Raw genomic sequence first — 14,907 nt, 5'->3', positions numbered from 1 at the left:
CATGTGCCATTGACAAATGTGCATATGCTCCTCAGGAGGATCACCTCTCAATTCTAGTTTAACAAAGCAGACGATGTCTGACAGTGAGTAAGGCTTTATTACCACTACTCATTCCCACTGGTAAAGCATTTCATAAGCCACTCAGCAATGTACTCTATGACCATTCTGAAAGCACTACCAGTCTACCTTGCAGGAACGCTCCACTGCACACTGGAGATAAACACCGAAGAACTTCCTAAGGAAAGGCTGACTAGTTAGTGAGATTTGACTCAATAATTTATATCTACTAAAATGTAATCATTTTTATTTGGGTATTACTTGCAAAACCTAATGTGACTAGATACAGAAAAAAGAGGCTTATACATTTACTTACTCTGAATAAGTAACATTAACTGAAATATAATTATGATATAATTATTGTAAGATCAGTTTCCTAAAGTGGTTTGAGAAAAGATAATTGATGTTTAAATGATCCGTTCAAAGTCCACAATATAAAATGGGACTAAACGTATGCCAATGTATATTTATTTGATGATAATGAAACACTTAAACACTAGTAGTCCTTGTATTACTTGAATACCACTGAATACTAGCAGACTCACTCCAGTTCTTTACATATCAGAGAGAAAAACTCGTCTGAGAAAAGGTAGTATGGGTCAAAACTACAAATTCTGATGCCAACAATTAAGATTTTTTTTAGTTTTTTTTTTAAAAATTTCATGTCCAGATAATTAAAGTAACATTCTCAATATAGCTTATTAATACAAACATTTTATGTGTTTATATAAGATGTTTTTGTTTTTAGTATTACTTGTCTCATTTTCAAGTGTTTAAACAAGGGGAACTATGTATGCTAAGTGTTCCTGTAACAAATATTAATAAACTACCCAACATTCATTAGAAATAAAGTCTGAAACTAAAATATACTCTTAAAGATGTATTCAAATATTCTTTATCTACTTGGAGAAGCTGCAATTAATTCATGAATAATTCTTTTACAGGCAATAGTTACAGGTGCTATGTATATTCACCATTATTCTATACACTGCCCAGCTCCTCAGGTGTGTGATCATGATCATTAGACCACCACAGGTCTGATGGGATATGCGGTGGCTCGGCCATTTTCATACTTACAAGCTGCAGCTGGACTGGCAATGTAACTCCCTAGTATTCAGAACGGGAACTTTCTAGCACCAAGAGAAACTCAACTTTAGGGTACAGAATAGCTAATCTCAGCAATGGGAAGAAGTCCTTCCTACAGTTCACCATGGTTCATTAAAATCATTTTCAGTATCATATAACACCTCCACCCTCATCACACTGACTTGAACTGTGGATATTTAATTTCTACTTAAAATAAGACTCAGAAGTTTTTAAAGATAAAGCTTAAATCTTCTAAATATTAACAAGTTGTTAGCTATTCCCTTATAAAAAGGGTAGTGTTTGTGTGTCTGTCTGTCTGTTTGTATAGAACTTGCAGGAAAAATAAACAACTGCTCAATTTAAGTTTTCCTCTGATTTAAGATTTCTATCACCAAATACTTGAACAGAAGCCCCCTATTTTATAGTAGTAGTCTACCTAACTATAAGATTCACTTTCCTGAAAAAAATCTTTCTGTGTGCATGGTGCTGGAGATGCCAAGCGAGCTTCTACCACTGAGCGAACATTCTCCAGCCCAAAGCAATATTTGCTTTTATCCTAATAATTAATCCCCATAAATTTTATTATGGTACTGTTTTTACCATACTTAGGACCGGAAAAGACACTGACCACAGATAATTTATTCCAGGCACAGGGAAAAAAATAGTACAATTATATTGTTTACAATTCTCTTAAGCAAGCTTAATAATTACAAGCTTAAAAGTATACCTATTAATTACACTTAGAAGAAGTAATTTAACCTCTAAATTCTTACAATTTGTATGTCTTCAACTGAGAGTGTCACCCTGCACACTAACACACATTCTACCTTTAGGGGAAACAGGACTGTTGAGCCACTGGCTACACTTGCCGGCCATGTATCACAGTAACAATAATGCACCATAAAAATTCAAGATCAGGATTAAAGGGAAAAGCACCATAGAAAAGCAATCACAGCATAGCAATTATCTGACAATATTGCCCAGTGTTGAACAGAAATCACCAATTTGGAAACAAAATGTTTTGTTAAGACATGGAGAGAGTCCTGAATAACCGGAACTTTATTTTCAATTCAAATGCTACATTGTTGATGTAAAATTTATGTGTTGTTGTTTTTTAAGACCAATGGTTAAAATCCAGCTTCATATTTAAGCCCACTGTATTCTGTCCTTAAAGCAAAAAACTCTACACACTTAGGATTTTTAAATGTTTTCAATTTAATAATTCATTCATTTGTACTAGTCCTTAATAATCAATCTTCATAGCCACATCTTTATTTCATCAACAATCATCTCAGACACACCTTCTGACAAGACTTTCAACATTATGACAAGAAACTATGCCTTCAGGAGCATGTTTATTGTGTTTGAGATGATACATCAGTGCTCTCTGAGCTACAAAGGGTAGAAGGAAATCCTTTCATTACAAACTGACAAAGGTAAAACATTTTCACAACAGCATGAACCACATACTCAGAAATAGATCTGGGCTTAATACAAATGACATAATTCCTAGTCATCTACAGCTACTTTTATAACTTCATACAGATAATGAATTAGGCTAAAATGCACTATAATATTTGGTAGACTTCAGGACCAGTATCCTTAGTACATCACAAAATACATTTTGATATCCCAAAGAAGCAAGACTTGCAAGTAGGCATTTTAAACATAACTAATCTACAGCTACAAAGTTCTACTCTTGGTAGCTTTTACCTTTTGGGGGAGTCTCCCAGTCTCCAAAGGATAAAGGCAAGAGTAGAATCAGTATAACATATACACAGAAGTCCGTATTGTAAAGGCTATAAAGATCCGCAGCACAGTGGGAAGAGGCCTTCAGCTCCTTCACACTGCATACAAATGATGTGAATTATGTTGCGTATCTCTTGGTCCACTGTCTGGCTATCCTGTCATGTTCTGCTCTGTTGGTCAAATACTGAGTGGCTATGCTTCCAACCAGAGGATCCGCTGGAAAAGTGAAAAGGACATTAAAACATGTATGTTTTAAAACATATAGTTCTAACAAGGCATTATATTAAAACATATTTTGGCAGCATTTTAATTCAGAATGTTTTTACTTTTCCATAAAAAATAGTCTAGAAACAGCTATGTAATTTAATATTTAGAAAATATATATATTTTATTTAACAAATATTTTAAACTTAATTTTATTTTTTGAGAATCACACATGACTACTATATTTACATTACTTTTACTTCTATCTCTCTCTGAAGCCATGATCACTTTTTTTAATGTACATTCCTTCTTCTCTTCCTCTTTAGGGAGACCACTTAGGAATAAAGATATAACCTATCAGGGGCTCATCACTAGAAAAGACACATTCTTGGTCCCTCAGCAGCCAGATTGTAGCTAATCATTTAGGGATAAGGATTTCTGAACTTGCTGATGACATTGTGTGGGTCTTGTTTAGGTGTCCTGAGATATTCTGTTGAGATGTCAATGATGCAAGTTCCCTGTCATGTTACTTTTGACATTTTATTCAACTATGAAAGTCTGGTAGAGAGGCTGCATTTTTTTGTTTTGTTATGCATCTTAACCTAAGCTTCTATCTTACAATGCTATTCAGAATGAAATGATCCCTGCTGGTCATAGGTCATAATGTCTATAATCCTAAACATAAGCAGCCTAAAAACGTACCTGTTGCTTCATTTTAAATAGAATTTTGAAGTAAAAGGTTAAAACTTTTATAAGCAAAGTATATACACATGGTACAGAAAGTACACCAAACAAAGCCAATACAGACAACACAGTAAAAGGCTTCCCTTCTGGATGTCAAAGACTTGGGATCCAATCCTTGGCATAAAACTGTTGATACCTTTAAGTCATTTTTTTTTTTTTTTTAGATATTCTATATATGTCTTATATCTACAACTTAACATTATACAGTGTATATATCTTTCCAGGTTCCTGTATTTTGACATACTATTAAAGGCTGTCTACCTCTGAGTTCAGAGTTGTTTCATTCTTTAATACCTAGTCTCTTAATGGACACTTTGGCTATTTCTGATGCTGATCTTCCTAATAACATTTATGTCTTGACCAACATTAAACAAACATATTTTATTTCTAGATTCATAAAGATTTGCTTACCAGGGTTACAATCTGTCAAAAGGGAACAAATAGAGAGCAAAACCTTTGAAATAGTCAAAGCAGGACTCCAGTTGTCTTTCAGAATATCCAGGCAGATGACTCCCTGACTGTTGATGTTGCAGTGATAGATTCTGGTACGGAAAGTAACCTATACACAGTCACCGTAGAAACAGGAAACAAACAAGGCTTATTACCAATTCATCTCAACAGTAACACATTACAGTAAATAATTAACCAGTACTATTCTTACACTGGATGCAACAATAGAGTTAAATAGTTTTATTTAAAACTATTTTTAAAATACTTTAAAAGATAAATAGTTTTTAGTTAAAAGCATTGATTTTTGGTTTTCTTTTGACTTAGTATGGAAAGAACTATATTTGGCTCATTTATTTTTGTTGTTGTTATTTTGATTTTGACACAAGGTCTCTAGGTGTGTAAATCTGGCTGACATGAACTTGCTGTGCACATTGCACTGGTTTCAAACTTAGAGCAATCCTCCTGCCTCTGTTTTCTGACTACTGGGACTACTGGCATATAGTACAAACAATACCAGGCATTGTCTTGGCTTAAGAACAAAGTGAAAAGGTGAACAAGTGATCAATTAACCTACATAAATGGTATTATATATGCATGTATATGTATAGCCATATATCATATACATCTTTGTGGACATACATGAACATGGAAACTGGAGAAATGTTTTGGCATCAAAAGTAAGAAGAAAGGATAAATGATTCTTTAAAGGTTAGGTCAGCTCTAGTAAAAGTAGTGAGTATCACCAACTCAGCCAAACTTGTTTCTCTGTCAGAACAGAATGAGGGACTCGGAAGAAGGCTGCAGCCATCCGCTGTGATACATCCTTTCTCTGAGTCTCTCTCCTATAGACACTGACATAAAAAAAGCAAGGTTTTCAGTTACTGGATCTTAGAAATTGATATCTCTCTTTCAGGAATAAATATTTGTATGCTTCTAAGCAAATGCAAAAAAAGAGCTGAGAGTAAACTCATCACTTAGACTTATAGAATAAAGAATTTTCTATCTGAGAATTAGCAGTGTACTGTGAGCTTCAAAGGAGAATCCGGGAAAAGGAAGAATACCCAAGTGCTTTTTCAGGGGCTGGGGACAAAAAAGAACCATAAAGAGCAGAGGAACATATAAACACACTACCTAATGATAGCTTAATAGGGGCTACAGAAGATATCATGATACTCTGTGAATACAGAGATCTGAATTCTGACTAAGCAACATACCATGCTTCAAAGACTTAGTACCAAAAGCAACATAAAAGAGCTCATTAATAATATTCTTATGGATGTTACAGCATGTTAAAATAGTAATATTCTGGATATATATATACATACATACCTTTAAAATTAATTCCCACTTAGTTCCTCTTATTTATTTAATGTGGCTATGGAAACATAAAAATATACATATACTTTGTCTGTGCTTCTAATAGACAATGTTGTTCAAGAAAATGGAATACTTGCTTGTTCAAAAGACTGAGCTGATTACTTAAAAGACAGAAATTATTTTCAATTAACAAAATGTTTGTTACTCTTTAGGAAGTTCAATACCTTAAGTGAGCCTCAAAAATACTATAGAAAAGCCAGGCAGAGGTGGCATGCATAGATTTCTGTGAGTCTGAGGCCAGCCTGGTCTTTTCCAGGACAGCCAGAGCTACACAGAGAAACCCTGCCTCAAAAAACAAAAACAAAAACATATTTGAGAGAGGGAGAAGAGAGAGAGAGGGAGAGAAACAAGTAAGTCTTTTTACTAAGATATAACAAATTTTATTCATGTTTCATTTAGGAATAGGGTTTAAGAATAGAAAAATGTGTTTTACAGGAGAGAAATAACATTACAAAGTTGTAAATTTAATACATTGTAACTTCATAGCATACTAAATCTATAAATAGCCATATACTTATAAAATACAACAAACCATATACAGGAGTATAGTTCGTGTCCTTCTGCTAGACAGTTTCCATTTCCACTAATAGTGCTAAGAAAAATGTAAGCATCTTTTAAATTATACTATTTCTTCCTCACATACAAAAATAATATCATATAACTATATCCTGTTAACTTTTCCCCCTACTTTCTAAAGTGTTAAAACCAATTTCTAATACAAGAAACTATGCATGAGGAAGTTTCACTATTTATAAAAATAGACATAAGGTTTACTAAACATTTATTATAATAGAAAACAACAAACAAATGAAAATTGAGCAGTTGGTAATAAGCTGACATTAAGTATGTGTCATTCTTAATGAGGATGAATTTATGGCACTATAGCATGAGGGATCTGACTATCTGACTTATTACCAAGGCAGACATGGAGACTTTAAGAGCTTCTAAAGATAACTTTTAGGATCTTAAATTCCAATGGGCCACATTGTAAAACACTTAAACACAGTCTTAATTAGAATTGTTTGCCCAGGTGGCTAAAAGACCATCCTATCAGAAAATGTCACACACAATGAAGTATTACTTAGTGTTCAAAACAACAACAACAAAAAAATGACATCATGAAATTTGTAGACAAATGGATGCAACTAGAAAAATACCATCCTGAATGAGGCAACCCAGACCCAGCAAGACAAATATGGTGTATACTTAACTTAATAAGCGGATATTAGCTGTTAAGTAAATGATCATCAAGATACAACCCATAGACCAAAGAGGTTAGATAAAAACAAATTGTCCAGGGAAGAAAAACAGACCTCTGTGGGAAGAGGAAATAGAATAGAATTTGCAGGTGGTCTAGGGACAGGTGGGGACAGGAGTAAGAAGAATTCAGTAGGGCAGGGAGGGATGAAGGGAGAGCTTGAACTGAGGAGCATTGGGTGAGGGTGAAAACAGTTCAGTGACATTTTTTGGAAGCTATGAAGGTGATCCTCATGAGGACTCTTAGTAATGGAGAATATTGAGTCTGAAATGGGACATCTTTTGTAGCCAGATAAGTGGTGGGATTGGATAGCATTCGGTCAAGCTGTTGGTCAAAGGGGGTCATGTAGAGATCCCTAAACCCAGGCTGATACAAGGACAGAGGGGAGCTCTCTACATGGGAGAAATAATAGCTGAGGCAACATTTATATAGCTCACTAAATGCAGAGCAGTCAAACTGGTGCCTGCATGGAGCTTTCACTCCTACATTCTAGTTTCTTTGGCACCGGATGATTCTTTATAGACTACAGAAAGACAAACCTAGACATTAACCCAGCCACAAAAACCTTAGCCTAAACTCTGTCTTCCTTCCAGATGTGGAGCAATGGCAACGAAGAGTATGTGGGATGGTCAACCAATATCTGGTTTAACTCAAGACCCACTGAGGGAGCCCATGCCCTACACCAGGATGGCCAGGAACCAGACTGGATAGCCTACAGACTTAAGGCAGATCCAATAACATTTGGCAAAACACAAACAAAGGAAAACCAGTGAAATGATTCCCAATGATATTCTGCTATCTTCATAGATCAGTGCTTTGCCCAGTCTGTTTTGGGAACCCTTTTCCTCCAACTGGGTTCTTTCCAGCCTCAATGAGGTTTTCACCTTGCTATGTTCTTGTTTTGTCCTCTTTGGCTGCCTTCTCTTGGAGCCCTGCTCTTTTCTGATGAGGAAATAGAAGGGGAGGAGTGGAGAAATGGAGGGTGGGGACATCTTGTCTGTAATTTAAGGTACACACCACTAGGTGGAACTAATGTTACACTGTGTTAGAGAATGTTGGCCAGAAAAAATGTCCTTTCTAAAAGCCATAAAGTAAGCCTTTATAGATTTTTCTTACACACACACACACACACACACACACACACACACACACACACTCCACAGAGGTGGGGGTGAAGAGGGGTATGGATAGATAAGATAAATAAATAGACACACACATACAGATATATACTGAATCACAAATATATTTAAATATTTTCAGGATTTGAAATGAAAAGCATTGTTCACAAGGAACCCCATAAAAATCAGAAAATATCTTTGGCTCTCTTGTTTTTATTTGTTTTGTCCTATTTTAGTTTGTTTTGACTGTACTTAATTTAATTTTTAGATGCCTGTTTGTAATTTTTAGATGCCTGTTTGTATCCTAAGGAAAGAGAAAGAAAGAGAGTGGATTTGGGTAAGAGGGAAAGTAGAGTAGATCAGGGAGATGTTATGATCAGCATGTATTGCATTAAAGAGTTTTATCTAATTAAAAAAAAGAAAGAAAAGCATTTTACATGTTGGGGGCTGGATTCCTCTTTAGCAAACTCAGCTACACAGACTAAGCTCTAGAATTTTTACTTGACGACTTTATAATGAGAAGTCAAAGGAAGAAGTCTTTCAAATAACTATCGTGTTTAAAGTTTTGCATAACCACAATTTTCCACTTGTTACCCAAAAACAAAATCTGTTTAAATGAACTAAGAAGAAAGTAGAAGTGTGCCTACCACTCTTCAGTTTTATATTACATTCACAGAAGTCACAAAATGAGTGTGTAAATATTGGTTTTCTTTTGGTTAGTTTTCTAGTTTTTGCTTATCTAGGAATAAAGACAAATCCTTATTATTAACCTACTTCTGAAAGTTACCAATGGGTTTTATTTCACAGGGAGTTTTGCATATGTTCATATTTAAGTTTTCTTCAATGCATACGATTATTTACTATTAACAAACTATACTGAATATAAAATTATTTTTACAAGGCAGAAGTCAGGAACTTTTTAGTTTTAAAATTTGATTCTGAGTTTCCATATTAATTCAAATTATTGAATTACAACTAAATTACAACTAAATACAAATTATTACAGTAATACACATATAAATTCTAGAATAACTGGATTTTAGAGGAGGATAAATATTAATCAATGTATCCATAAGCTCTTACCTTTGGTGGCTTAAATGGGTAATCTGAAGAAAATGTGATATCCAGGAAAAAAACACCACCTTCATATACAGAACCTGGTGGACCAAGTATAGTTGACCTCCATTCATAAATGTTATCTCCTTTAGGCCCAGCACTATTTAAAAGAAATTAAAAATCAATATATACATCTATAAATAATATTGATTAACATCCTAAGATGAATGCAAAATTAGACGTTAAATAAGCAATGTAAAGCAATAAGACCAACAAGATGTGCTCCTGAACACATGTATAAATTCTGAAGTATTCCAAATGAACAGAAAAATTAGAATGAAAACATAGAACTATATACATTTATTGGATACCTCCTGTTAGTATTTTGTTATTTGCCCCCTATTCTCTCTCCCCGCTTACTACTCCAGGGCTCTATACATACACATGAACACTTACTAGTGTAACTTGCTTACAGTGTGATCCTTTCCACAGTAAATACTTACATGTACTCTTCTAAAAATAATTTACAAATCAACAGTTACTAAATGTCAACCACACTAATATATAATTTGCATGATAAAATTTGCATGATAAATTGTCAACTAACTCTTCCCCCCAGATAAAAGACGCAGTAATGGAGTCAAGAAAATCTTATACTTTAATCTAGTCCGAGACAGGATTTATAACTCCAGGCTGGCCTAGAACTTGCAATCATCTTGCCTTTCCATCTGGAGTACAAAATCCACCATGTGCACCTCAGCACACCCACTTATGCTTCTACTTTCCTTTAACATGAGTTCCATCAGAACTTATTTTTTTCTGATTTTTACTTGGCAGAATATAGTGCTTTAAAAAAAATAAATATGTAGCAACACTTGAGTTGTCTGTGGTTCTCTCATGAGACTCAAGTAATACACTCCTAACCAAAACAATAAATAAGTCATATGTCATTTTGGAGTCATGACATTTTAGAAGCACATGATTTGGTGTTCTGTCCCTCACTGCTGATAATACACTGAAGGTGCTCTCCAAATTTCCTACGGCTTAGTTACTATCTATTCTGCACCCAATATGTACTCTTAGGTTAGATTACTACTGTGCAAATACCTTTCTCTTTATTCAAAATTCTCCTCTAGAACTTGGAATCCTCTGAACACTCCTATAATATTCATGATTTTTCAACTCTAGTTATTCCTCTACATTTAACAGCTGTCTTCAGCCCCCTCTTGCTCTTGTGTGTTTACATAAATATTATGTTATTGATATAAACTCAAGAAGTACTGTTTCTTTCCAGTGCTTTATAACTCATTATTGCTTTTAATTACTTTGGTGTTTGAATCATAGATTTTGCTCAGAGGGAGAGCCTACAAAACAACTCCAACATGCTTCTTACATGCCAGCATCATTTCAGAGTACACCCCAACATGCTTCCAACATACTGGTGTCATGTTAGAGTACATTCTTCCTTCCTGGCACAAGAAGATGCGTTACCCTCTCAGCCCTGGAATCAGCTTCAAGAGTCCTGGGTCCTTGTTGGAGAATGTTAGGAAATCAAGACTTGAATGCTACTGAGCCACTGAAACACTTTAATGCAATGTGCTAAACATCATTTACACAATAAAAATTTTACAGTTCAATATAATCTAAACTGGCAATTTCTGGATGGTAATGCAACTCAATGACTCCTGTAAACATTGTTCAAACACACCTTACAAATTAACATTTTCCTCTATTTGTTTAGAATGTCATTTTTTCTTTGATCATGAGTATATGCAGGTTGGAGTGGACAGAAGGACATGTGCAAGGACACAGTGTTTTATCCTCTGAAGTACTGGGCCACTTGACATCTGTGCTGGAAAGCAAACTCAAGTCTCTGCAAAGACATGTATCCTTAATGGCTGGGACAAATGGCCTACCTATTTCCCTTTAGGTTTTTACACTGAAAATTGTCCTGGCTTTCTGTAAGCATGTATATGCTTTTGTTCTTTTAAACTGCCCATCAATTTAGAAATGATCTTGAAGATCAATTAAATTAGTAAGTGCAAAACAGTACTGCAACCATATTAATAATAGGACATCAGCATAACTACATGTTATTAATCTTGCAAAACTGACATTGTAAAACTAGTTAAGTTCAAATGACAAACATCAACAAAGGCTATTCTCTTTTTTTGTTTTATTTTGTTTTGGTTTTTCAAGACAGTGTTTCTCTGTACAGCCCTGGCTGTTCTGCAAGAACAGGTCACTCTGTAGACCAGGCTGTCCTGGAACTCAGAAATCCACCTGCCTCTGCCTCCCAAGTGCTGGGATTATAGGTGTGCCACCACTGCCCGGCTAACAAAGGCTAGTCTTATAGTTCTCAAATATTGAGGTCAATGTATTTTAATGGACTGTAGAATTGTAGACTGAAAAAATGGTGTTTTGGACAAATCTACCAGTCCTTGAAGAAACAAAGATGAAGAGGGTGAGAAACCATCTTAAATCTTGTTACATGGTAGAAGAGTTGAGATTCCCACTGTGAAACTAAATTCTTGATTCTAAAGTTTATCCTGCCCCCCGCCCCGACACACACACTCTTATGCTGCATGAAAAGGGTTCCTTTAATTCTATTACATCACGACTTTAAATATAAGAGAAGCACCTAGCCTAAGGATTCTATTTTCATTTCTTTTACAGCATCACTTTGAATACAGAGGCTGGGACAGACTCACCAAGAGACATGGGAAAGGAGAGCTTCAGGACTGAGTCCATTAACTCAGTATGCCATAGGCTAGCAGCAGACCGACACTGAGGCCTCATAGTTGAGTGGGGAAAAAAATGGGTGAGACTGACTAACCATTCCCTGTATCTTTCCTCTGACCTCTGTGCTTTCTATTTCTCTCCTTTCCACAATCTTCCTTCCTTACACCATCAACTTTTCTCTCTCAAGTGAACAACATCCACAAGAATCCAGCAATGGCATTTTCCCAAACTTGACTAAAAGACAAACTTGTTTCTCTATCCCTTCCAGATTTTATCTCAAATTATTGTTCCTTTAATAGAAAAACTCCTTTAAAGTATTCCCTTTATGTGTCATCTCTAATTTCTCTCCTCCTGTTTTTAAAATAGTTTCAAGCTGGATTTCTTTCCTCATTTTTCTATGGAAACAACTCTTTATCTAAGGTCAGCAATGACATCACTGATGAGCCCACTGGTAATTTCTCTCATGCATCAACTAACTAAATTCTAAAGTAAGTGCAAAAGTAACAACAGAGCAAAGGCAGCTTTTCAGCAGTGGGCACCGAACTAGTAAAGCAAAATGACATAGGCAATGCAAAATGTCTAGATTTCCCCCTGATTTTGCCTGTGGATAATTCACTTTGGAAGAAACAGTTCTTAGAGACTAAGTGTATCTTACTATATGATCCAGCAGTAACATTTGCTGAAAACAGAAAACTCAACACAAAAACTTATGCATAGCAGGAATTCTCATAACTGTCATAACTGGAAAGCATCTGTTATAATTTTACTGCTGTGAACAGGTATCATGATCAAGAGAACTCTTATAAAGGACAATTAATTGGGGTTGGCTTACAGGTTCAGTTTCAGCCCATTATCATCAAGACAGGAACATGGCAGTTTCCAGGCAGGCATGGCACAGAAGAAGCTGAGAGCTCTACATCTTGTTCTGAAGGCAGCCAAGACATGGGTCTTAAAGCCCATGCCCACTTCCTCCAACAAGACCACACCTCCTAACAGTGTCATTCCCTGGGCCAAGCAAATTCAAACCACCACAGCAACCAAGGCATATATTAATTGAACTAGAAGCTGCTATATCCAGATGATGAACTATATTACTCAGTGCAAAAGAGAAGTTAAACCACAAAAAGGCACACATGTACTTTATAGTTGTCTAAGTTCATGAAATGTGCAGCACCAAAAATAAACTGTCATGTACTAGGGATTTTAGCGACTTTGTGTGCCAATGTATGTTCAAAGCAAGTAATACACAAAACCCACACCACTGGTGTGAACGCCAATTAAGATAGTATGAGGGAGGCAGGAGACAAAGGGGTACATGGTAATGCTGTGGTTTCTATTAAATTTTGCTATAAAAAATTCCTGTAAGAATAAAGTAAAATATATTTATTTAAAAGAGAACTATAGAACATATAAAACGCACATTCTAATTCGAAAAGTAGTAAATATCATTCAAGTTTTGATTTATAAAAAAACTTTCTGAATTACAAACAGTTACACTCTAAAGTTACATCTCAAAACTAGGTATTCTGAACTCTGGAAGCATTCTAATCATAAACTAACTTCGTATTTTTTTTAAGTAATGAATACTTAAAAAAAAAAAATTCAAGCTTACCATGCTACCAGGTTAATAAACATTTAAAACTACATTATCCATACTTCCTCAGTTTAACCACCATGGCTTCAAGTTCATGCAGCTGGCAGGTATTCAATCTGGCCTCCTTCCTATCCTTCTAGACACAACTTGACACTCCAGGACAACAGAGACAAAGAGGAAGATTCTAGTCACAAAGAATGGAAGGCCAGATCAAAAACTCAGGTGACAGCAGATGCTGGCGGATGTGGAGAAGTGAAAAGAGGAATAATACTCCTCCATTGCTGGTGGGACTACAAGCTGATACAACCACTCTGAAAATTAGTCTGGAGGTTCCTCAGAAAATTGGACATAGTATTATATGAAGACCCAGCTATACCACTTCTGGGCATATACTCAGAAGATGCTCAAACGTATAATAAGGACACACATGCTTCACAAAGTTCATAGAAGCTTCGTTTATAATAGTCAGAAGCTAGAAAGAACCTAGTTATCCCTCAACAGAAGAATAGATACAGAAAATGTGGTACATTTACATAATGGAGTACTACTCAGCTATTAAAAACAATAAATTCATGAAATTCTTAGGCAAATGGATGGAACTAGATTATCCTGAGTGAGGTAATCCAACCACAAAAAAAAAAAAACCAAAAAACCACACACGGTATGTACTCACTGATAAGTTGATATTAGTTCAGAAGTTTGGAATACCTAAGATACAATTCACAGAATGTCACATGAAGCTCAAGAAGAAGGAAGACCACAGTGTAGATACTTCGCTCCTTCTTAGAAGGGGTAACAAAATACCCATGGGAGGAGATACAGAGACAAAGTTTGGAGCAGAAATTGAAGGAAAGGCCATCCACCTGGGGATCCATCCCATATAGTTACCAAGCTCAGACACTATTGTGGATGCCAACAAGTGCTTGCCGACAGGAGCCTGATATAACTGTCTCCTGAGAGGCTCTGCCAGAGCCTGACAAATACAGAGGTGGATGCTCTCAGCCAACCATTGGACTGAGCACAAAGTCCCAATGGAGGAGCTAGAGAAAGAACTGAAGGAGCTGAATGAATCTGCAACCCCATAGGAAGAACAACAATGAATGAACCAGACCCCAGACCCCAACAATCAATGAACCAGACCCCAGAGCTCCCAGGGACTAAACCACTAACTAAAGAGCACACACGGAGTGGCCCTATGGCTCCAGCCACAAATGTAGCAAAGGATGGACTTGTCAGGCATCAGTAGGAGAAAAGTCCCTTGGACTTGTGAAGGTCCGATGCCCTAGTGTAGGGGAGGCAGGAGGGAACACCCTCATAGAAGCAGGGGGTGGAGATGGGATAGGGAGTTTGGGGGTTGGGGATGGGGGACCAGGAAAGGGTCATTTGAAATGTAAATTAAGAAAATATCTAAGCCAGGCAATGGTGGTGCACACCTTTAATCAAAGCACTTGGGAGGCAGAGGCAGGTGAATT

At 36.0% G+C, this 14,907-nt stretch overlaps 1 protein-coding gene across 3 annotated transcripts in view; it reads right to left on the bottom strand.

Moving 5' to 3' along the window:
• Positions 1–1,762: 1,762 nt before the first annotated feature.
• Positions 1,763–14,907, bottom strand: part of Ube2e3 (ubiquitin conjugating enzyme E2 E3) — a 59,580-nt gene continuing 46,435 nt past the window's right edge. For all 3 annotated transcript variants that reach the window (XM_031370773.1, XM_031370771.1, XM_031370772.1), the window contains exons 4-6: positions 9,127–9,259; positions 4,252–4,399; positions 1,763–3,108 (exon numbers count right to left, since the gene is read on the bottom strand). In XM_031370773.1, coding sequence (XP_031226633.1) covers positions 3,011–3,108; positions 4,252–4,399; positions 9,127–9,259 — 379 coding nt within the window. In that variant the 3' untranslated portion in view covers positions 1,763–3,010. The remainder of the gene's footprint in view (positions 3,109–4,251; positions 4,400–9,126; positions 9,260–14,907) is intronic.

Source organism: Mastomys coucha, unplaced genomic scaffold (genome assembly GCF_008632895.1).
Source record: "Mastomys coucha isolate ucsf_1 unplaced genomic scaffold, UCSF_Mcou_1 pScaffold15, whole genome shotgun sequence".
NCBI lineage: Eukaryota > Metazoa > Chordata > Mammalia > Rodentia > Muridae > Mastomys > Mastomys coucha.
Note: the sequence above shows the minus strand (reverse complement) of the source record. Positions and strands in the feature narration are given on the sequence as shown.